The following is a 25,656-nucleotide window of genomic DNA, read 5'->3' as shown; positions in this document are numbered from 1 at the left end:
GTATTTAAAAGGATTGGCTTTAGGCAGGAAGAAATGACTGAGTGGATCAGGTGAAGGCATAGAGATGCATGACAAGAAAGGAAAACCATGGCAACCAGAAACACAAGGTACATTCCAGGGGAAGTGTGCAGAGCCATTTGAATGAAGTAAACTCACAGTCATAGGAAGGCACTGGACAGGTGGACAAAGAAAAGGCTCAAAGTCAATAGGTCTATAAGTATCAAGAGAAAAGCTCTATGGCCAGACACGCCTGTTCTAAGCCTAGTCCTAGAATTGCCTACCTGGAACCTGCCTGCTAAACTGGGTTTACAATAACACTAGCTATCTCAAAAAGGTTCTTTAAGCATTTAAGTATTTAAATATTATCACAGTGCTTAGGACATACCAAATGATTAAAACAATATTTTTACTTTGTTTTCATTATGAGCAACCCTGAGGGGTCTAGATCTTATTGAGTCACTATTAGAGGGGTCTTGATGTAGAGTAATATGACAAGTTATTCATCTGGAAAATAACATCCTTCACTGTGTCCAGATAGAAGCCACCTCTTCCCACATCCCTTCATGCAGACATCTCAGTGATGTCTGCGTCTGGACAGGCAGCCCTCCAACATGGATGTGAACTGGCTTCTTCCCCAGCCATGTCATTCCATGATACCCAAGGCCCTCCAGAACCAAGTCCTTCACATCTGTTCATACCAGCAGACTCCCAATAATGCTCTAGTACCTTCTCTTATATATGCTGAATTTCACAGTACAGTGAACAGGAGCTAGGTCAACACATTCCCATATTGATTCCATGTTGTACTCTTGACCAGTTATTTTGTCTGAGCTCAATTTTTTGACATGTAAAACATGGAAACAATAAAACAAATCTGGATATGTTGGAAGGAGATTTAAAGATAAAAGAAAAGCAATCAGCAGTTCAACACAGAATGCTAGGCACTGAGAGTTATCTAATTAACTCTGAAGGCAATTCTGTGAGGTGAATGTTGTTATCACTCCCATTTTACTCATGAAGAAACTGAGGTTTAGATAAAGAACTTGCAGTCACCCCTGGGGAGAGTGGCAGAGCTGCATCTGAACCAGAACTCTGACTCCAAGACTCTTCATCATCCTCGACATCCCCATGGTATCAGAATCTGGTGTGGGCCTGGGGGTCAGCCCAGGGTGTCCCTGACCTCAGTGCCTTACCTGTGAGAATGACTGGTTGACAAACAAGCCACAAGCAGCAGGAAATCCCTAATACCTTCTATAAAGTTGTTTATTTATTATCAAGTTTTTAATCCCTAATGCCAAAGGACTGGCGGCCATTTCAGTGGTAGAGGGAAGCCACAAGAGTCAGGCTAAGGTCCCAGGTGCTCACCACATCACATCTCTTTTCCTTCCAGAATTAACACATTTTAATGAAAATTTCCATCTCCTGAACACATTCTGTCTTCTCCCTCTCCTGGAAGCAACTTGACAAAATTTGCAATCAGGTTGGCTTTATGCCTCACTGTGAGTTTGAATTTCTTATGAGCTACTTCTTTATTCATTTCTCGTCAGTCTTTCTGTTTCTATGCCATCAATAATTTTCCTGTGCTCAACACATCATGCTCTTTTCTTCACCTGTTTCAAGATTGTTCTGCTCACTCTATTGTTTTGCTTGGGAAGCTTCCCATTTCTTTATTTTGACAACTCAAGGCCAATTTTTTTTTTCATGGCAGTTTTCAACTCGCATTAATGCACTTTAAACTGTTTACTTACTGTTCTTTAAAGACCAGCATCCAACACCTCACTGGGAAAAATAACTTGCTTCTGATAGTACTGCTTGTGTGTCTGCACCTTTCATAATACAATGGTCTTCTGTTCTCTCTTCCTTTGTCCAGGTACAGAATGTGCCCTAAAATGTATGTTGGGGCCTCGGCTTTTTCACTGAGCAGACAAAAGGTATATATTTAAACTATGACCCCTTCTTTCCCTAATGAAATGTTGCCTTTTTTCTCTCATGTTTTGATGTGTCTCTTAAACATCAGGAAAATACAAGTCTGACATCCACAGGGAGGATTTATTTCTTCTGAGACACCTTTCTGAATTTGCCTCTTTAGTAAGGCATTGCATGCCTTTACCAACCTGAGGAAGGACTGGCATGCTCCGATTTTTTCAAGTGGGATATAAGAAATGCAATAATTTCTCATGTGGATGAACCTCTGTCCCCTTCCCAGGACACCAGTCCATCCTTCCTTCTGCATTTCCTAACATTTGACATACCCTTCTTTGGGCTGCCATGGTAAGCAGATGGGTGACCTGTATAAATAAGATGGAGGATCATAAGTTATTTTGACAGTTTTACAAACCAAACAGATTATATATTTGAACAAAATGCTTTCAGAATGTACCACATTTCCCATGTGCTTAATACTGGTCTGCCACAAGCAATTGTTCACAAAACTTTTTTTTTCCACAATATCATTCCCTTTTACCCTAGTTTCAGTGACTAATATTTTGAACTTTTTATTTTCTTCTTTTGTGTTTTAGAACAGAAGTCATCATGGTGGATATTTCTTGGAGGCATGAATCCTTCTGCCTCAAGATATTTCTTGCGTCTTTAAACTGTACTGTGATTAAGAGGATTGCCTGGGACCTCTGGGGCTGTTCCAACTCTGTGTAAACATAGTCAGAACATAACCTGGTGGATCTGTTCTGTGAGCTGTGCTTCATGACAGTATTTGGCTTCTGTCATAAATATTAGCCTCTTGCAGGTTAAAAATATTTAATAGTTTTAAACAACCAATCACATACCAACTGTGATCTCATTCACCTCAAGAACCACATTGACCTGGATTGGTCAGGCAGAGATAAAACTTATGACAGAAGGAAAGAGTAACACCTGCTCAGAAAGCTGAATCCTCTGAAGGCATCTAACCTTCAGTGTTCTTCAGGGAGGTGCTATCCTTAACTGACAACTTAGTCATTTACTGAAGGTCTGAGATTTCCCATCAAACTCAGCCTTCTCCTACAGTGAATTGATTTTAAAAGCAAAGATTCAGGGCTACAGAGATGTGATTTCCTATTCTCCATTATTAGCTGAATTTTTGCAGGGCAAGTTACTATCCTCCTGTGTCCCCATTACTGAATCTGTAAAATCTGGATAATAATGGTGCAAAACACATGGAGCTGTTATAAGAATAAGTAAATTAATATATGTAAAATGTTTAAAACAGCATGCAAATATAGTAAATAGTCAATTTTAGCTATTATTACAAATTATGCTCAATATATTCTGAGGGTCACTTAATGGAATTCATAATTATATCCAATAAGAGAACTATTACCTCATCTTCTAGTAGGTGTTTAATAAATACTTATGAAAATACACTCACTGAGGTAATGAGATTTTATAAAACCAGCATAAAAGTCAGTGGACATGGAAGAAAGTTGACTGCACTTGTTACTTAGGGCAAAAAAACAAAAGAAAACAAAACAAAACAAAACCCTCCCAAGATGAGGTGAGCATAGCTAAGAGTCACTTTTGGCTCAGATGGATTCAGGACCAGGAGGTCAGCACAGACATATCCACCTCTCCCTGGTTGAGCGCCCACTGGGCAGCAGGTGACAAGAAAGCAAGAGAAAAAAAGACAAATCTCTGATACTCATATAATTTAGAGTTTTCCCAGGCTAGATTTCTGTGTTATCCCAGATTCAAAAAGATCCCTCAGCTCTGTTTCAGCCTGTAGTGGGTTAAGGAGATCAAGACAAGAAGAAACCTCAAGATTACCCTGGTTATCTTTTCTTCCTGCCATGTAGATATTCTAATTCATTTCCCCTGTGGAAATCAATCATGTGACCAGATTAACCAGAGGGGGAAGCCCAGTTTATGTGGGATACATATAGTGTCAGAGAGCAGCCTCCCTCTGGGAAACCCAGGACAGGACTACTCCCAGGAGACACCAAGGGAAAGAGACCAGCAGCAATGTCTAGGTAGACAGGCCTCTAGCTGTACCAGTTCTGCTTCATTCCTCAGGGAAAGCAAAAAAAGGCTGGAAAACATCTGACTAAAAGGGAACATGGATTTATTTTTCATATTCTTCCTCAATATTTTTAATTTCTTAGGCCAAAGGAAATCAATAAAAACAGAAAAGCAATCATTTCCTGATTATGATTGCTTTCTCTTAAAAAAACAAAAATAAAAAACTAATGGCATGCTAGTATACCAAAGAAAAAACTGCTTTGGCTTTTAGAAATATGCATTAACTTTGAACCATAAAGTAACACACACACACACACACACACCCACAAAATCACTCAGAAATGTCACACACAGAAAGTTTCACAACATAGCAGCACAACCTTCCAACATGAAACCAGTAGGTACAATTCAGGGGCCCAAGACTGTATCTACATCATTGAATAGCTACCACACTGCTGCTTTAGAGAGCTTTCTAAGAACCGTATTTAACAACAGCCTACAGATAAAAGGTGACACATCCCTTTCACCTTAAGGTAAAGAATGACTTACTTATGAAAAAATAGTCACCATCGCTAGCAGTCAGAGAAATGCAAATCAAAACTACCCTAAGATACCATCTCACTCCAGTAAGATTGGCAGCCATATGAAATCAAACAACAACAAGTGAAGGCGAGGATGTGGGGAAAAGGGTACACTTGTTCATTGTTGGTGGGACTGCAAATGGTGCAGCCAATTTGGAAAGCAGTATGGAGATTTCTTGGAAAGCTGGGAATGGAACCACCATTTGACCCAGCTATTCCCCTTCTCGGTCTATTCCCTAAAGACCTAAAAATAGCATGCTACAGGGACACTGCTACATCGATGTTCATAGCAGCACAATTCACAATAGCAAGACTGTGGAACCAACCTAGATGCCCTTCAATAGATGAATGGATAAAAAAAATGTGGCATTTATACACAATGGAATATTACTCTGCATTAAAAAAAATGTCAAAATCATAGAATTTGGAGGGAAATGGATGGCATTAGAGCACATTATGCTAAGTGAAGCCAGCCAATCCCTAAAAAACAAATGCCAAATGTCTTCTTTGATATAAGGAGAGTAACTAAAAACAGAGTAGGGACAAAGAGCATGAGAAGAAGATTAACATTAAACAGGGATGATAGGTGGGAGGGAAAGAGAGAGAGAAGGGAAATTGCATGGAAATGGAAGGAGACCCTCAGGGTTATACAAAATTACATACAAGATGAAGTGAGGGGAAAGGGAAAAATAATACAAAGGGGAGAAATGAATTACAGTAGAGGGGGTAGAGAGAGAAGAGGGGAGGGGAGGGGAGGGGATGGGGGATAGTAGAGGATAGGAAAGGCAGCAGAATACAACAGACACTAGTATGGCAGTATGTAAATCAATGGAAGTATAACTGATGTGATTCTGCAATCTGTATACGGGGTAAAAATGGGAGTTCATAACCCACTTGAATCAAAGTGTGAAATATGATATATCAAGAACTATATAATGTTTTGAACAACCAACAATAAAAAAAAATAGCAAAAAAAAAAAAAAGTGCTGAGCCAGGTGCAGGGAACAGAGAAGCCCACTCACCTGCAGCAGGAGGATGACATGTCTGACAGCCAAGCAGAGTGTCAGCACCAGTTTTAGTCAGCTTTTTTCGCTGCTGTGACTAAAAGGACCTGACCAGAACAATTGTAGGGAAGGAAAAGTTTATTTGAGGGCTTACTGTTTCAGGGGTCTTAGTACATAGAAGGCTGGTTCTATTCCTCAGGGTTCAACGTGAGGCTAAACATCGTGGCAGGAGAGGGTGGCAGAGGGAAGCAGCTCACATCATGGTGATCAGGAAACAGAGAGAGACTCCACTCTCCAGACACAAATATATACCCCATCAGATATTAATTCACTGACTGGGTTAAGACTCTTTCAACCTAATCACTTCTCCTCTGAACCTTCCTGCATTGTCTCATAAGTGAGCTTTTGGGGGGCACCTCGCTTCCAAACCATAACAGCACCCAGTGGGTAAAAGCCACTTGGATCCCAAAAGAGTCAGTCAGTGACACAGGGAACAGAAGAATGTTCCTAGGATATTTCTGCTTTCCCCACAACAGGCCTTTCTAGAAGTTGCTCATAAATCCTTCCCGAAAAATACTGTAAAAGGCTTGACCTCCATATCCTGGGAGTTCTACCCAGTGCATCAGATGAATGTGGGTTCTAATCTATACAAATTATGCAGCCTTTCTGAGCTCTATCTTTCAAGTGTGTAAATGTGGTGGAAGACCTACTTCCCAAGGACATGGTGAGAGTGAAAGAGCTGAGTCATACTCGCCTCCTGACATTCCATACTGGCTCCCTTTCATCTCTCAATGGGAGAGAGATAATGATAACAAAACCCAAACTTTCAAGACATGGAAAAGTAGCAACACAGATATATTAAACTGGTGGCTCAACTGCAGAATGACTAGACATCTCCAGATAAGTGTGCAATAATAAGTGCCAATTGTGTACTTTACCTGATTCATGTCATTTATAATAATTATTAGTTATTTTAGTGATCTGGGAATCAGTCAATACAAATTTTAACTGCTACTAAGTAAAAAATCTCAGACCTAAAGCCCCTCTGTGTGACTCCCAGGATCCAGGTACCCAACCACTGAGCATACTACCACTCCACTGTCATTAAAGGTAAACAAGGAGGGAAACTCTACAATCACTTTTGGAGAAAATTGCATCCTAGGGTGCTTTGAATCAACATAACTATTTTCCTTGTGTGAACATTAAACTGTTTATTACTATTTATATTCTAGGACTCAGAATGTGAGATACAAACTTGGTCAGAATTTATGTTGGCCAAAGTCAATTCCTGGGAGTTCATAGCTGCTTTCTGATGTTGAGCCACACTTACTGCATCACTTAGGAAAATGTAGTCAATATTAGGTTACAGAGCTTACAATCGATCAAGCCAGAAAAAGACATTTACTTTGCATCTACTCATTTTCTTTGCCATGTAGCAAAGTAATCTGTTCCAGTACAAAACATAACAGTTGCTTGGACACAATACACACAAGAAGAAATGATTATTTTAATCAGAAACTGGAAATCAAAATTATAAACTTAGCATACTGAATGAATAAAAGGAAGGTATTAGCAATCCTGTGAGGTTGCAATTATTTTCTTTTTTTTTTCCTGGAAGACAATTGTAAATTGAGAAAGCTTAAACCAATTAGCAAATGTGGATAAATGACATGGTTTCTCCATGTAGAGGGCTAAGAAAACACACCCTTGAGGTTCCTGTTAACTTTTCTTAAATATGAGAACTACAAAATTATGAAACTATAAAAAGGGATAAAGAAAAGTCTTTAGGGCTTGGGTTGTGGCTCTGGGCTAGGGTTGTGGCTCAGTGGTAGAGCACTCACCTAGCATGTGCTAGGCCCTGGGTTCAATCCTCAGCACCACATAAAAATAAATAAAATAAAGATATTGTGTCCAACTACAAAAAATAAATATTAAAAAAAGAAACGTCTGTATAAGAGACCATCTGAACAGAAAATACTGAGCTTTCACAAATATGCATGATTAAATTATGGTAAAAATCTCAGAACTACCATTATGTCACTCTCAAAAACAAAACAGTACCAAATGGTTTGAAGTTTCTAATTATCACACTTAAATAATATGCTCCATCTGGCCTTATGAGCAGACTTCCCACAGAGGAATCTAAATCAGATAAGCATGCCACTGCACTGTTTCCCTTCCTCTACAGGATCAAAGTCCCTTGGCATGACTCCTAGCCTCCTCCACCACAGGACTCCTGCTGGCCTCCCGAGTCTCATCTCCTATCACTCATGTCCTGAGCTGCTGTAGTAGCATACACTCACATACATGCACACATGTGTGCACACTCACGCTCTGCTATCACATACTTCTGTGTCTTTGCTCATGCTAGGTTCTCTGCCTGCAGATGGTTCTACCTCTTTCATCTATGAAGACTCAGTCTGAGCCAAAGTTACCAGGTTGGCTAAAATAACATCTCCTTTATATCCCATAATTCTCTCATTGCATTTGCCAGAGAAATTATCCTTTTATTTGTATGATTTCCCTACCATTTAGATGTAAGCTAATCCATGCTGGGCCAATGAGAATCTCTTATTGAGAATTTGGAGTAACGACACAGCAACTCTAGTTCACCTCTTACACAGAACTGAACTGAGTGGCTGCATGAAGCTAGAGTTGAGGCAGTTCTGCACTTGTCAAATTAACCCCATCTTTTAAAAGAGGAGAAAAGGAAAACAATATAAATTTCAATTTTTTTCAAAAGCAGAAGAGATATTATGAAGACTATGAAGCCTTTAAGAGACCAAAAAAAAAAAAAAAAAAAAGGAGCAAATGTGTCAACTTAGCTAGTTCTGAGACCAGAAACTGGCCTCATTATACACCCGTGGGTGATAGAGATTTCGGTATGTCCTACCAATAAATAACCAAAATTGCTTAACCAAGTTTTATTTATAAAGTTCTGGGCTTAGGAATAAATGATCCTTAAAACATTTGTATATCATAACTGTTTAATAAATGTTAGTTAAATGTATCAATGAACTTCCTTTTAAGAATCAACAAGAGTCAGTTTGTAAATGTACAGTTTTGACAACCTCTGGGATAATCCGGCTGAAAACAACATGCATTTAATCTTAATAAATATTGACTTTTCCATCAATATATTTGACCTAAGTTCCAAGCACTTAGGCATTCAAGAATCCAGGATGGAAAAGGAAAAGGGAAAAGTGACATACTAGCAAAATGTCCTCCACAGTCTGTTTAGTGTCTCATGAGAACCTGTCATTGCAATATCTTATTTTAGAGTCAACCTCAAACCTCCAACTCCCATACAACTTCCAACTGCACTCATGCCAATGGATTATGGCAATTAAACAAGAAGAGGAAACGTGACAGAGCAGTTTCATGCACGTTTGAAAAAAAGATCATAGACAGAGTATCAAGTGACATGAGACCACCCTCCCTTGTCTCCCCTGTATTACTTCACAGATAAGAAAAACCAAGATCCAGGGAGGTAAATAACTGGCCCAAGAACTACAACTTAAAAGCCAAGTAAAACCCAGTTTTCCATCAGCTGGGTTCCTCTCCATTCTGTTTTCTCCTTTCTTTATCTCCATGGAAAGCCAGGAAAAAGCTATTCTCTTCCAAAAACAAGCAAACAAAAAAGAAAAAGAAAGAAAAACAAAAACTAATCAGCAATGCTGCATTATTCGAGTTCTTCATAAACAACAAGGGAGGAGCAATAATGAGAGTTTAATGCTCAGGACATTCTGTTCTCTTGGTCTTCAACCATAATCACACTGCTATTGTCTGCTTCTAAATGGCTGGAGATTGGCTGCCAATCTCCACATATCTGAAAGGTTTACCTGTCCTTTGCAGCTGTAAAGAAGGGAAAAAAAATGTACCACTTCTCCTCAACTTTGCATGACAACCCAAACTACTGTTTTATAATTAAAGAGACTGCTTTTTTTAATCAAAGCTTTTTTTCATCATAATTGCAGTAGGGATCATTATTCCTTTTACAAAGTCACATTCCTTTCACAGTCACAAAGAAAAACCAATTAACACAGCCAAATGCAAAGTATGAAAACTTAACTGTCAGGAACAAAACACTAAAGCACTCAAACACTGAAATACAACAGTTATTCATTACCTACCCAGGGCATGTCCAGCTCTTAGTCTAAAACACGGACAACTCCTTCCCTCCATGCCATTCTGCTGGTTGTCTGAGGTTAGTGGGTTTTATTTATTTTATTTTTTCCAATTATGATATGTTAATTGTCTTCATCCCCTAAAAATCCATACTTATGTTCCCTTTAAACATTTGACCAATATTGTATAGGTTAAGTCATTGAAGGGCAAATCTTGAATGCTGGACCCCTCATGGGAACAGGAGCTTAGGATGATTTCAAAATCAATAGCATTTCTAGCTTATGAAGTAATAAAAACTATGGTTTGAATACTATAAATAGCATTAAAAATGCATTAATCTGTAACATGAAATATATCTTCCAATATGGTTATAAGATTATCTGTCTGAAATGCTACTAAAATAAGTCTTCATTACTTTATTGTTTCAAACTAATGACATTTATAAAGTGATGCTTTATATGATAGTCATTCTAAATACATCAAAATATTTCATTAAAAAGAAGTCAACAGTCTCAGAAGCAAAGAATAGCTATGAATTTGGGGACAACTAATAATGAGGATGGCATTCATCAGTTCAGGATACTGATCACAGGCACTCTATCACCTTGCCACACTTTGATGGACTTTCCATTATTGCTACAGGAATGCTTTCCACTTATAATCTGTTTTCCTCTAAAATATTGTAAACTCATAAAAGGAAGTTAACCAAACCCTATAAACAAGTCTAACCGAGGCTATACAACTCTCCATCTTAAATACAGCAAAAACTGGGGGAGGGATTATGAAGGGAAACAATTTCTAAACAATTCTTCCACAGTGGTTTCTGCATAAAATAAACATGGGGGAAAGGGGTTAAATCTCAAAATTTATGAAAACTCACAATTAAAAGCTATTATAAGCTCTTTTCATATATTAACTCATTTGCATTAACTCATATGTTTGTCACCATAACCCCATGGGGTAGGTACTAGTATCACTGTTTTTTGTTTTACATAGGAAGAAGCCAGGATAGAGGGTGAAACAATTTGCAATGCTCATACCTGGTAAGCAGTGGCACATAATCAGAACCCCAGAACTCTGGTAGAAATCCATGTTATTTACTACTATATAAGCTGCCTACCTCAAAGATTTTTGTAAGAATTAATATTGTAAGGTGTGTGTAACACTTGTTACATGGTTCTGGCCACTGGTACGTGTTAAAGGGGTACTTGCATTGTTGATCATTGTTGATGGAAATCATGATCAGAATGCAAGCTTCGGAACTGTAAGAGAATTTTCAAATCGTTTGCACTTCTACAATTCTGTTTTCCTTCTGCTGAACAAAATATCCCTCCAAACTCTTCTTGAATAGTTTTTAAATGTTTCTCTCAGGCTGTGTATATTATTAAAATCTGCCACGTTGAATCTACAATCCGCAAATTAAAACGTGTGCCAATTTTCTGGGCAACAAACTGGAAATCCCACCAAATTATCTGAAACCACAGTGATCTCTTACCCAGCATAGAGTAACATCCTCCTGAAGGAATTATTTATATATTCCCTGAATGTTTACAAGATGAACTCATGCTACTTTTATTGCAATCACTCCAGATTCTCAGCAGGTTACCTTGAAAAAGAGGAGGAGAGAAAAAAAAATAAAGTGGGTGGTAGTGGCATTAACCAAAAGAGCAAAGAAATGCAGCAAACCCCCAACAGTACCCTAAGGGCTCTGACTGTTCTGCAAAAGAAAGGAGAGCTGGTTGGTGGCCTTGAAGTCACAGCTGTCACCCTCCAAGCAGCACAGACCAGAAGTTGAGGATTCCAGATGGTGTCTGTTGAGGTGATAGAAAAGCAGGAGACCTGAGATCCTGTTCCAAGAGCCTACTGTGACACTGAGGGAATTTCATGCCAACCAGAAATGCCTACATTCTAATAGCTTTCTCTTTCAACATATGTCCCTGTGCATCCTGTTGGAGGCAGATGCCTAAGCTTGACTGCTCTACACTGAGGAAGGAAAACACGGGAGCATCCACTGACTGAAATTCACAGGAGAGTCAAGATTGCCAAGAATCAGTACCCAATCGAGATTAAGCAGAATGAACCACGAACCAGGAACTGTCAGCAGTTAGAAACTCCACTGGCTGCTATTCATAAATTAAAAGGAATTTTGCCTTCATAGCATGTGATTTATTTGGAAGAAGCTTTTAGTGCTAACTTCTGAATGAAGCCAAGAAACACTTTATTGAAATGATCTGCTCTTCTACTAAGCTCAGTTCAAGAATCAAATCAGAATTCAATAAACTTTTGGATGAACTCAGCAAGGTAATTCTGGCCTTAGCACACACTCTGGGTCTGATTCAGAAGGAACAGTATCACTCTCAACTAATAGTCAGAATAAAACAAACAAACAAAAACCTTATCTTCACATTCTTTCTCCACCAAAGAAAATGCTTTTCTGCTAAGTTGCATATTTGAGAGAATAAAATGACTAAAGGAACTTGGGAAACCAGCTTGTCTATGTCAACCGACCAAAGAACATAAAACACACACTAATGACACTATCCCAAAGAACTCAGTGACCAATTAAGAAGCCTTGTAACACTAACTGATACACTCAGTTTATTTTTAAAACTAAGTGCTTCAGTATTTTTCAAAATAAATTTCTCAGCATTTCTATTAGTCCTATAGCAGACATCACCATTTGCTCATCCTTGCCAGTAAAATATTTCATTCTCCATAAAAGGACAATTGTCTGCAATAACCACTCACTTCCCTCCTCCAGTGCCTTAACATTCCCTGAGCACACCTGCAACCCAGAATCATCAAAGGGTACATATTAAGTCTTTGCAAAAGCTATCCTCAACAAATTATGAAAAAGCTTGGGGTCGGTATGGGGAAAAGGTTTCATTTTGATCTTATGTTCATATGATAACACCTTGGTCATAAACTGTTATAATGTTGTTTGGCAATAAAAATCTTTAATTATGCCAGTTGGTTTGGTCATCATTAAATAATGCAGTCTGAAAGTTATTGCTTTCTTGGGTCTGCCAACACCATGCTCCTACCTCCCCGAATTCCATCAGAGTTACCATCTAATGACTGAAGGGTTTATACCAATGGAAAACACTGATTCCATGGCAAAATATGGCCCAGGTTTTTAAACAAAGTAGCAATTAAAGAATTTGCAAACCCTCTTTAATGTGAATCTAGGTTAATGTCTATGTCCAACACATGCTTTGTGTCTATGAGGTGCTTCGTGTTCTTAGCATGATCACTGAGGTTTACACTTTTCATAAAAAGATTTTAAAGTAAGGGATGGAATAACTATTAAATAAATATACACTCCATTTTTAAATGTTGGATGCATTTTCTGTGTAGACACATTAGTTAACTCCACATCTTTTCATAAAGTCATTCCATTTATGAAAGCAGGAGCTGAATGAGATTGAAAAATGGCTCATCTGAAATCAATCAATGGCAATAGTGTACAGGGGGGAAGAGGAAGAGAATCCAGTTATTACTCATCAATATTATAGGCTTTGAGCACAGGTTTTTTTTCTTTCCTGTCACCTGCAAATCTTACTTCACTAGCTCCCTGAGCTACTCTCATAGCCAACGTGAGGCTCTTAATGATGATCTAAAACACTTTTGCCTTCCTCACAGGATCATGAGTGTGTGGCATAAAAGTTCAGAATCCTATCTCAGGAGTTCAATTTGTACAGCATTTCTTACTTTGGAGGGAAAAGTGTGCAATGCAAGGTCTACAGAAATAAAGCATTAAAATGACACTTAAAAGATCAGTTACCCATTTCATCAGTGAAGGTCACACAATATTTATATGCCTCTCCAAGTCCCCTGAATCTAATTACCTTACAATTTCACTATAGTGCCAAACTCTTCTCTAGTCTTAAATCTGTACTGGTTCTTTTGTTTGCATCTTTATGTACAAGGATATGTATAAGAAAAAAAAATTAAGATCTAGTAAAGTGAAAATAGAACTATAGTCTGACACACTCCTTGAGAGTAAAAGAAAACAAGCCATTTTGAAACAAAAATATAATGATCATCACTCAGCAGAGTTCTATGGGCGCAGGGTTTTGTTTATTTCACTGCTAATTTCTTGGCACTGAAATATAGTTCTTGGCACCAAAAATAATGCCAGGAACACACAGTAGGTGCTTTTAGCAAGTATTGTTGAATGAATGGCTCATAATAGACATGCAGGGTCACAGAGAAAAAAGGAAACATCCAAGAATTCATCATGTTCAATGCCTATAATGGTCACTGATATTTACATATTAAATGAATCAAGAATATGAACACAAGATTTATTTATTTATTTATTTATTTATTTACTTACTTACTTACTTACTTACTTACTTACTTTTGCAGTGCTGGGGCTGCAACCCAGGGTCCTCATATGAGGTATGCAAGAGCTCTATTACTGAGCCACACCTCCAGCCCAGGATAACATTCAGAATTCACTGAGCTTTCTAATGTGAAATGGAAAGTGTGTCCGTGTATGAATTTGATGTTTTGAACAGGGTGGGATGGGGAGGAATGTTTACATACAAAACATTTCTCTTTTAACGCAGAATAATTCAGTAAAAGGTAGTATCAACTGAAATGCCATCTGATTCCAGAGTATATATGCTCAGTTAAAGATTTTTCATTATACTTTCTACTTATAGGACAATTACTAAATCACACATTAAAACAGGGAACTAAATAAATAGCTTCCATTAGGATTTCCCTGAGTTTGAATTTTTCCTGTGTTAGATAATTTCTGGAAAAAGTAAAAATAAGAAAAAACACTTCACCTGATAGTGGTTAGCCCAATTTTTTGTTAGCCCATACCAATGCATGCAACCAAAGTTGCAGAAGTTCAACCAAAAAACAAAACTCCCATACAAACTCATTCCCTTAAGGCTCATCACTTGCACAATACATCCTGGGGATCAGAAACCCACATGAGAATAATAATACAGTATTCACAATACCAAGCTAATAATAAAACCATGTTGTCTGCTCAGTGGAGGGCCATGGTAGACCAGGAACAGATTTACATGCTTGTGATACACACTACTTTTGATCCTGACAACCAATCTGAGAATAGTGTGCTAGATGTAGGCTCACAGAGGTAAAATAAATGGTTCAGAATCAAGTGATAGAGCCATGATTTAAATGCTCTATCTACAGAGTCAGAGATGATGGAATAGGATTGCATCTTTGAATTTTTTCTTCATTGACCTGATCACTTTCTGACAAAGGCATAAGCACACTGTTCAAAAAAATTTTTAATACTAATCACACTTATATCTAAATATTTGGCACTTTTCTTTCCCAAAGAGGAAATATATGACAACTTTTATTCTCAAGGAGGAGAAATGGTCCTTGCCCAGAAACACATTAACTTGGTAAGAATCTGGCCTACTTCTGAATGTGCAGTCTACGGCTCTCCACTGCTGTTTTCAAAACAGCCTGGTGCTTAGAATTGAAAAAATAAAAAGTAACCAACGAAAGCACATCACTGAACTCCATGTGTTAGCACCCAAACTCTCCCCAATTCAAAGGTACCAGCACCAATGTCCAAGCAAATCAAGATGTCTCATTTGTGGACACACGGGTGACTGCAAGAATCATTCTACCCATGAGAGTTCAACGGGGAACAGCACCTGGAAAAATGATAGCACAGTCTGCTTCCACTTCAGAGCTAAGTCCTCAACTGTGAACTTCAGAGCGTGGCAAGAGGCAAAGTGCAGGTGTAGGAGTCAAGGAGCCTTGGTTCTAATCCCGACTCTACCACATACTAACTTTGTAAATTGGACCAAAGTTTGTTAACCTTTAAGATTCTCAGTTTGCTCACAGTAGTAAGAATTACAACATCAACGCTCAGCTCAGCAGATACAGTGATGGTGCGTGGGATAACACATAGATAACAGATAAAAATCTTCTCCCACCCCCTGAAGGGCCCTCTTCATTGGTGTGCTGGTACAGCTGTTATGCTGTCAGAAATTTTATAAGCTGATTATTAAAAACAGCCATTATTGAAAATTAAATTATATAAACTTAAATAAATTGCCCTTAAAGCAAAGTTACTAAGGACTCAAAGCTTGTCACTTCACTTTACTGTTACCTATGCTCTTGAGACTTTATGTCTATTAAATCTGTCTGGTAGAAACACTGCATAATGGCAGGCAAACCCAATCTCATCAGTGATGTCACACTTGTGCTTGACATTAGCCATGTTAGAAATATTTGTATGTAAATTGGCAAACACTATAAATTAGAATTCCCCTTTGGAAGGTCAGTTATTAAACAGTAAATAGCACCCCACTGGTATTTATATGTCATTGTATCCCTTTCTGTTCCAGCATCTTGCATCTTTCCTCTCTACAGGTTATCTACACACACACAAACACACAAACACACACACACACACACACACACACACACACACGAAATTTAAACATTCCTCTAGTTAACATGTCTTTCCTTATTCCTTCATTTTCAAATTTATTAAAAAATGTTTCATCTCTGCTGAATTCTATACACTCTCATGATCCACTCTTAAGTCAACTTTTGTACCACAATAACCAAAAGACAGGAAAAGAACAATTTTAGAGGAGGAAAAATTTATTCAGTACTCAGGGTTTCAGAGGTATCAGTCCATCGATGGCTGACTCCACTGCTCTGGATCCCAAGCTGAGGCAGAACAGCATGGTAGAAAGTGTGGAGGAGGAAAGCAGCTCAAAATGTAGCAATCGGAGCAGAGAGAGCTCTGCTCAACAGGAACAAAATATAAACCCACATCCTCAATGACCTACTTCTTCCAACCACACCCTACCTGCCTTCAGTTATTACCCAGTTAACCCATATCAGGGGATTGGTGCACTGATTAGGTTAAGGCTCTCATAACTCAATCATTTCACTTCTACATCTTCTTGTGTTGTCTTACACACGAGCTTTTAGGGGATACCTCATATCTAAAACATAACACACTCATTAAGTTATTCATTTCAAAAAATCTAAGCAACTGCTATTAGACAGGCTCTGCATCTGAAACTGGGGATGCCACTGTAAGCAAACACAACATGATTCTACCTTCATGAAGTTCACAGTCACACTGCAGTCTAACTTCTGTCCCACCTCCATAATCTCCAACCCTTTCCTGACTCCCTTTTCCTCCTACTTTGCCTTCTGTGAAAGAAAGAAAGAAAGAAAGAAAGAAAGAAAGAAAGAAAGAAAGAAAGAAAGAAAAAGAAATTCGCAATTTTCCCACTTGCTTTATATTCCTTTCCTCCATGGCTCTCCACAACAGGTCCAGACTTTCTCAACATTTTGACCCTTCACCCTTCTTTCCTCTTCCTCAGGATTTTCGCACCTTGCTTTAATTTTATCTACTCCCAATTCTTAGAGACCTCAGTTCAGTTCTTTCCTAGCTTTCCCTTCTCAGTAACCCAGACCACCATCCACCCAACTGTTTAAGCCAGAAACCTGAAAATCCTTGTTTCCTTTCTTTCCCTCTTCCCCATTCCAAACATCAGTACATTCCATATTCAAAATATCTCCTAAAGTCACTACATTCTTTTATCTCATTCTCTCTCACCTTCAGTCAAGATCCTTTCTTTCCTCGCCCAGCCATATAAAGCCTCCTAAGCCTTTTCCTTTCTTTACTCTTGCCTTCCAAACACCATGCACCACAAATAATCTAGAGAAAACCTTTTGAAAAGAAATGTAATCAGGTCTCTCCACATTTTTAAAATAAAACCACCAATGTTTTCTGTTATGGTTTGGATCTAGAAATGCCCCTGGAAAAGTTCATGTTTTGAAAGTAATGGTCCCCATTATAGCACAATTTAGAGGTTAAGCTTTTAGATCACGGTTAAATCCTACAGGCTATAACCTCATCAATGGGTTAATTCACTTGATGGATTAATAATCTGAATGGAGTACCAGGTTGTAACTGTAGGCAGGTGGGGGTAGATGGAGGAAGTTGGTCACAGGGGGCATGGCATGGACTATATCTTGTCCTGGTTCCTCTGTCTCCCTCTCCCTCTGTTTGTTTCCTAGCTGCCATGAGCTGAAGTGGCTTTCTTCCACCATGCCCTTGTGCCATGATGTTCTGTCTCACCTCAAGCACAGGGCAATGGAATCAGCCAACCAAGGCTTTCAAACTAGGAACCAGAATAAACTTTTCCTCTTTTAAGTTGTTCTAGTCCAGTATTTTGGTCACAGCAACTAACAACTAACACATATTCTGAATGCATCCAGAGTACAACCCACACTTGCTTTTAGGACAAATATGGCCTTTTATTTCCTGGGCCCTGCCCACCCCCAACAATATCTCACTTTCTCATCATTCTCAAGCTGAAACTTCTCTACCCAGATCTTTGCAGGGCTGGCTCCTCACCTCATTCAGCATTGAGGGGGCCTTCCCTGACGTGCCAAACAAATTCCCCCAGGCCCACCAGTAATTCTTCATCACCTCCAGCTTCACGCTCTACTTAGCATTCACTTTGTTAATTCATTGTTGAATGTTGTATGTCTTTCTCTCCAGAAGGAAGGCCATACAAAAGCAAGCAGCTAGTTCTCCATATTTGCTAGGAAATTTCTGGTGTCTAGAACCTGCCTGACTCATGTCAGACACTCAGTAGACACTAATGAATCCAGCAAGCAAGCAAACACTCAAGCAATGAGTGTTAAAAAGTTAAAAATAGCAAAGCAGTCTAGGGCTGTAGCTATACAGTAAAGAGCTTGCCTAGCATGGGTAAAGCCCTGGGTTCAGTCCCTAGTAATGAAGGGGGTTGGAGGGATCACCAAAAATGGGAATTATTAAAAACAAAGACCCTGAGAGGATAAAGTTTTAATGGACCACACAGAAAAATAAGAATAGGAATCTAAAGTAGCAAAGTGTTAACAGTATGAATAGAAGTTCCATATGTCAAAATAATTGGGAGGCCATTCAGCTGAGGCTGCTCTAGCACTCTGGACTTTACATAAGAAAACCAAAGCACAAGTTAGAGGAAATGGCAAAATGAAACTCTAGCTTAACCAATCAGAAATCATCAACTGATCTCTAACAAAGGACTTTCCCCTGGATTATTTAAAAAAGGATACTGCCACACTTTAACCCATCAAATATTTCTCTGCTCTGCTTCTGTATTCGCCCTGTAAAGGTCTCTTCATTCCCCTGCATTAGCGCCTCAGACCAGCTGTGGTTTGGACTGGCAATTCACTAATCACTGCTCAAAGAAACCCTTTCAAACTGTGAAATGTCTATATATCTTTTAACAAATGTGTGCTAAATTCTGACTTGCCCATGGTTTGAGCTATTTGTGAAGCAATGTAATTTAGTGAGCACACCTGTGCTGAAAAATACTGCTAATTTTCATGGCTAAGTTAAAACATTCAAAAAAAGAAAGAAAAAGAATAAACATTTCATACTCAATTTTCCTGCATCTTCTAAAATGCTAGAGGAGTAGAGTCCCCTGGACTTCCTCCCATACTTGGGCTGCACTAACTTCATGGCAAACAAAAAGAGCAGGGAAGAGAGGGGGTAGTGGAAGAGCACCTTCGTCCCCCAGAAAAAAAGGATGGTGAGGAATCACAGACCACAGGTTATCACCCGGCATCCCCTAGCTATTCCTTTCTCATCCAATCTAATATAGGCTAAGAAGGAAGGGAGGAAGAAGGGAGAAAAGGAAAGGAAAAGGAGGGAATGTGGAGAGAAGGGGATCTCAAAAGTTGACTCAATCCTTTAATTTTCCAGCATCACAGGTGGCACTATAAGATACTGGACACTGAAAACATGCACAGCCAAGAAACCAGGCCAGTACCTCATCAGGGACCACACAGCTCGCGATGACACTGGGAATCCACTGCTCTTGGGGGCTGGTGGAAGTGAGGAATGGCAGCCACCCCAAGCTCCCTTGTGAGGGAACTGCTGCTTTCCGTTCTCCTGGTGGGGGTGGGCTGCCAGTGAGGAGGGCTGGGGGGCTCCCAGGCTGCTGTAGGCTGTGCTGATGGATGACCCCGTTGCTCCTAATTGTGCACAGAAGGGAGGGGAAACAAAGTCGAACAGAATGACCAGGCTGGCAACCAAAACACCAGCACCCTGCCCCAACCCCCAGGTCCTACTCCCTAGAAGCAACCATTCCCAAGTCTCTGAGCCCTTTGCTTCTGGTAGTTACTACCATATACATATTTTCTTAAAACATAATTACATTATTATTTATTTTAATCAGTTTTACAGCTTATCATAGAAGATCAGAACTTAGTCCCCCGTAGGTGGTCACCAAGGCACCCACAGACACACACACTTCTTTACCCCTCACATTCCAACTATGATCTTCTCATAATATTTGATTTTGGTGGTATTCAGGATTAGACATTATGATGATCTTATCAAATAATGTTCATAGCTGGGCCATCTGATGTACTCTTATTACATTTTCTATTATGAATCCTCTGAGATAAAATTCGTAATCACTAGATGGACAAAAATTTAAAAGTATGATACTTGCAAATGATGCCGAGAATATGAAACAAAGGTGATTCTCCATGACCGCTATAGTCATTTCACGAGCAATGACTCAGGATGTGACCCAGTGAACATGTTTTTGACCTAGCAGCTCCACTTCAACAGTTGTGCCAGAGAGAAAACCTCATGTATTTGCACAAGAACACATGCATAAGAATCTCATTGCAGCAGTTTATAAGAGTATAAATGTGGATAGCCTGAACTACAAAATTAGAATCATGGCTAAATTATGATAATTAAACCTTATAGAGCAGTAAAAATGAATGAAATATAGCTACATACATCAACACTGATGTATCTAAAAAGCCTAATGCTAAATGAAAAACAAAAGTGATAACATTCATGAAAAGTTTCAAAATACTATGACTTGATATTCACTGGTGTATAAGAAATAATGCCCTAGAAATAAAAAGTGCCAAATTCAGAATTATGTTTATCTTTGCAGAAAGAGGGTAGGAACTGATGTCAGAGAATGTCATTTTCTACATGTTAGAAATTACATCCTCACTTAAAAAAAAAAAGAAAAGAAAAGCTATCTTTCATGGGTTGAACTTTTCCTTTAAATGTTTCCTCCTAAAGGTGATGTCAAATAAAAGAAATCCTACTCCATTCATGTATTCCAAACCAAGGTTTAGGAATAGATTTACTCTTCTGAAAGGAAAGTGCTTCCAATATTTACTTCTATGACTCCTTCGTTCTGCTGCTGGATAACACAAGGAAAGACCACCTAGCACCAAGATGCTTATTCTAAATGAGCACATAAAGAGTAAAGAGGGGGCAGACTCCTAAAGACCTGTGCAACTCAGTGCATGTGTGCCTTCTTACAACCTCATGAAATTCTCAAAGAGATTCATGACCCTCCAAATGCTCAGAACCTCCGAGCTGGTGTCAAGAATCTCATGGTGCATGAGCAGGGACATCCTGCAGTCTCCTAAATCCCTGTCCTATGCTCTTTTCATAGGGGCAGTGGTGCTCAGAGATCATTTCATGGCTCTAGGGCCACACATCAGATGTGGGTCCAATCCTGGTTGCACTTGGGTTGAGTAGCTGTGGGGAGGTGCTTTCTGAGCCTGCTTTTTCCTCTGTGAAATGAAGACCACAGTTGCTAAGAGCAAATGGTGTGACCCAGAGCCTAGTGCCCAGTCAGCATTCAAGGCACACAAACTACCCAGGGCCAAGTCTCCTTGTCAAATGCTCCCGTATCCTGCCTACCGCCTTTCATCAATCACCTGTGTAATTGTTTGATGTCTGTCTGGCCAGCAGCCTCTATGCTGTTTGAGGGAAGGAACTCTGTCTTGTTCTTGTTCAGGCACAGAATAAGCTATGGGTTGAATGGGTGGACAAAAGCATGAAGGAAAGAATAAATTCCTCCAATTACATAGTGCTGCTGGGTTTGAGGACTAAAAGTTCCTAAAAAATGTGCTGTGTACACAAATCAAAACTGTGTCATCAGTGTTACTCCTTCCATGGAACCTCAAGCAAGTTAGTATGATGAGGGCAGATTATTAAAGAAAGAAAAGAGACAATTATCCTTTTTGAGAAAAGCTTGGTTCAACAATGACAGGAGGGAGAGAGAAAGGAAGGCAGTCAACAGAGGGTGGAAGAATCCCAAGACCAGAGGAGATAGGGCTTTAGTGAGGGCATTCAAACAGCTCTGGACTGGCCTACAGGAGAAGGTGCATCTGTGATCAGTTGTTACAGCCCTATGTTGTCAGTGAGGCAAAGCAGGAAGAAGTTTGGAGACAAAGATGAGGTGATGCAAGAAGTGGGAAGCAAGAGGGATCTGTAGGTTGTTCTCCGAAACGTGGGGCAGGCAACTGAGACTACTCCCATGAGCTGTAAAGGTAGAGGAAAGGCATCCTCCCCTAAGTCAAGCAGGTCCTTCGGCTCCCAGTTTTCTTGGTGGGAGCTTGGACAAAGTGATCACTGGGTTCCTTCCTTTTATATGTCTCTGAGATTGCAGAGAGCTAACAGAGAGTGAAACTGTATTTAAATTATCTCCAAGTTCCACACTCCCAGGCAGAAAGGTGATCAGAATTAAATGACTCACTCCAACCCATTGCCACTCAATAGCGTTGCTCATATCTTTATGTTAAGAAGTATTAAGAGATAGGGAATGGCACAAAGAAACAGGACTTTCTTTTTTTTTTTAATTCTTCATTTGACAAGGCAGAAGAATAAATTAGCCAAATTTTTAAAAGTTCGAAAATAAGGGACTTATGATTACTGAAAAATAGGGCCTATGTATAAAATTAGTAAAGTTAGTAATTATAGATTTGATAGAGGAAGAAAATTATGGTATGTGCTTGAAGTTTTAATATGACGTAGTGATTCTTATCATCTACAAACCACTGAATAAAATGAATGTGCCTTAAAGTTTTTAAATGAAAATGGGTTACTAGGTAAGCTTGTTCTTTAATTGGAAAATGACATGTAAGTATTCCTATGTGGTTTCAACTCGCTCTTCATGGAATTTTAAGAGGCACTTCCTAAAACTCTTAAGTACTGTCACTACTGGAGAGAGAAAACAGGCTCCAAGTGAGCAGTACTCTTCGGTGGATAATACTCATTTGAATTCAGAGATTCAAAGCAAGCTGTCAAAACTATTAGCATTTGCAACCTCCCTGTGTGAATCAAGCTTTTCTCCATAGGATGCAGCAAAAACAACCCAGCAGTCTGAACTTGCAATTAACCAAGATACTTTTCAATTCCAAATTTGGGGCCACCCAAAATTACATAGTCTTTATTGAACTTTATAAAACTGTGAAGAGGCTAAACAGATACAATGCATTTATCTTTATGAAGTAAGTCATGTTTATTGTATTATGGTCTAAGGTGAGACAAAATACTTATATATTTTTTAAACAGAAGTGGGAAACCATCGTTTTTAGTTATTCTCTCCCTAGGCAGCACCTAATGTCAGAACTTTAAAATGACTTACGTCACGTCTTGCTTGTGGGAGAGGGAGAACAGGTCATAAACCAAGCACACTCCAAACATGGTGATTCCAGTCTCTTTCACCAGCATTGCACAGGTCCCCAGAAACAAACTGAGCAGCAAGAAGAAGGGAGAAGCCGTGGGAGGGAAACATTCCCCAGCACAACACTGATCCAGACTCCTGGAAAACAGGTTGGGATGTTCTTTTAAATTAAGAAATGTGGGTCACTAAGAAATATTACCTTAAAAGATAAAATGTAGTCAATTTCTTTGCATCCTAAGCAATTAAGTGAGTCAAGATTTCTTCCAGAGTATTCATCATGGAATTAAAATTACTAAGATGAAAAAAGGTAATGGTACTCAATTTGAGTACTTAAATTATGGTACATATAAATTAGGATAAAATATGGCATGTAATAGAATGTAAATATGGATGTAAATTATGATAAAATATGGTATGTCATAAGTGAACATTCAAAAGTCATTTAAAATGTCATCAGAGAATATAGTTAGAGAGAAAAGAAGACATTAAGTGAATACATTGTAGGTGAATAATACAGGTTACTGCACAACCTGCATGAGCTCTGGAGCCATGGTCTCTGGCTCAAATCAGAGCTCTGCAGTTAACAAAGAAGTGAGAGAGCAAGTTACTTTCCCCCCCTGTGCTTTGGTACCCTTATGTGTGAAACGGGAGTCTAGCATTGAAGAAATGACTTATTACATGTCAAGTGTTTATCATCACATTATTGTGAGTCAAGTGCTTTTAGGTGTTCTATATACAAAGCAATCAGTAGTTAATTATATCAAAATATAGTAGCTTTTTTCTCTGTAAAGGAAAAACAAATATTCTTCACATTTTAATTTTCTTTTTGCTAATTAATATTTTTAAATTTACTTTCCATGAGCATGTGTTAGATGAAGTTATTTTTTCTCAGTTAAATCTCCAATAGAAATTTTAAAAAATTCTGTAGTGGTATAAAAGTCTTTCTTTCCACCTTACAAAATACAATTGACCCCAAGAAACAGCATTGTTCTCTTTGACAGTTGCCAATCCTGGGCTCCTATTCCTTTGAAGTAAAGGCCAAAACTTCTTGTTGTATCTTCTTCTTACTATTGCATCTTAGAAAAATTACTCATTATCACACCAATATGGACAGGCTGCAGGGCTAATCAATCATTTTTCCCAAATGTATCAAACACACACAAAAAGCCCTAGAAACAAGTTTAAATTAAAGTGAGTAATTCCTGTCTAACACCAGAGTAAACAGGAAACAATTCATTGTTAAATTGGGGCTTTTTAAGATTTCATTATACTGTTCATATGATTGCGAATGCAAAGCCAAAACCTGGAGATGGATATTACACTAAAAAAATGCTCCGCGGCTTTAAAAAAAAAAAAAAAGCTAATTCACTTCATTCTTCATTCATTTCATTCTTGATCCAAGGTCTAAATTAGTTTATAACAGGGTTCATCTGTCTCAGCACCATTGGCATTTTTCAACCAGATAATTCTTTGCTGCAGGGCCTGTCCTATGCATTGTAGGATGTTTATTTAACAGCATTCTTTTATTTTTTTATTGATTGTTCAAAACATTACAGAGCTCATGATATACCACCATTTGACCCAGCTATCGCCCTTCTCGGACTATTCCCTGAGGACCTTAAAAGAGCGCACTATAGGGATATGGCCACAGCAATGATTATAGCAGCACAATTCACAATAGCTAGACTGTGGAACCAACCTAGATGCCCTTCAATAGATGAATGGATAAAAAAAATGTGGCATCTATACACAATGGAGTATTATGCAGCACTAAGAAATGACAGAATCATAGAATTTAACAGCATTCTTGGGCTCTACCCCTCGGTGCCAGAAGCACTTCTTGGGTTGTGACAAGCAAAACTGTCTACAGATAGTGCCAAATGTTCCTGGAGGGAGTGGGGGAATGGTGGCTGGGGAATGAAAAGAAATCACTCCTAATTAAAAACCACTGGGTTAGAACAGTGTTCCTCAGTCACTGGACTCTGAAAGATCACAGGTCAATGTACTGATCAAAAGTTCACAGTTCACAAATCCTTAACCAGGCCTCTCTCCACGGAGCAAGGTGACATGACTAACCCACCCGCTTTCCTGGGCCACACTCTGAGCACTCGACCCTTTTTCCACACTCTCTTTTCAACTCCTGCCCTATGTAGACATGTCACAAATCAAGTAAGAATCTCATGGTTTGGGGAGTAAAGGCACAATTGAACAGAAAATTATTTTATTGCTTTTTGTTTTCCCAAAGCAAAGAATGTCTGTATTTCAAAGAAAGGATTATAAATTGTACAAGTATAGTTGAAAAACACTACTTTCTGCTTAGCCTTGTTATTTGAAGCTTTGAGCTACTTTGGTGAGGATGATAAAGAGGAGAAACAATCAGGATCAAAATGAAAAGGAGAAAATAAGCATATCATAGGCAAATAGAATAGAATATTATGCCCAGTATATTTTGGCTGAGAGCTAAGATTCCAAATTCCATTCTCAGGCAGA

General features: G+C 38.8%; 1 protein-coding gene across 1 annotated transcript in view; it reads right to left on the bottom strand.

Annotated features, from left to right (window-relative positions):
• The window catches only part of LOC113178212 (protein O-mannosyl-transferase TMTC1-like), a 115,955-nt gene that overhangs the window by 67,303 nt on the left and 22,996 nt on the right, over window positions 1-25,656 (bottom strand). Inside the window, 3 exon segments of the mRNA XM_077799070.1 lie at window positions 19,483-19,640; window positions 19,642-19,687; window positions 23,128-23,304. Of these exon segments, the coding sequence (XP_077655196.1) occupies window positions 19,483-19,640; window positions 19,642-19,687; window positions 23,128-23,304 (381 nt within the window).

This window comes from Urocitellus parryii, chromosome 5 (genome assembly GCF_045843805.1).
Source record: "Urocitellus parryii isolate mUroPar1 chromosome 5, mUroPar1.hap1, whole genome shotgun sequence".
Lineage (NCBI taxonomy): Eukaryota > Metazoa > Chordata > Mammalia > Rodentia > Sciuridae > Urocitellus > Urocitellus parryii.
This window is presented reverse-complemented; position numbering and strand designations above follow the sequence as displayed.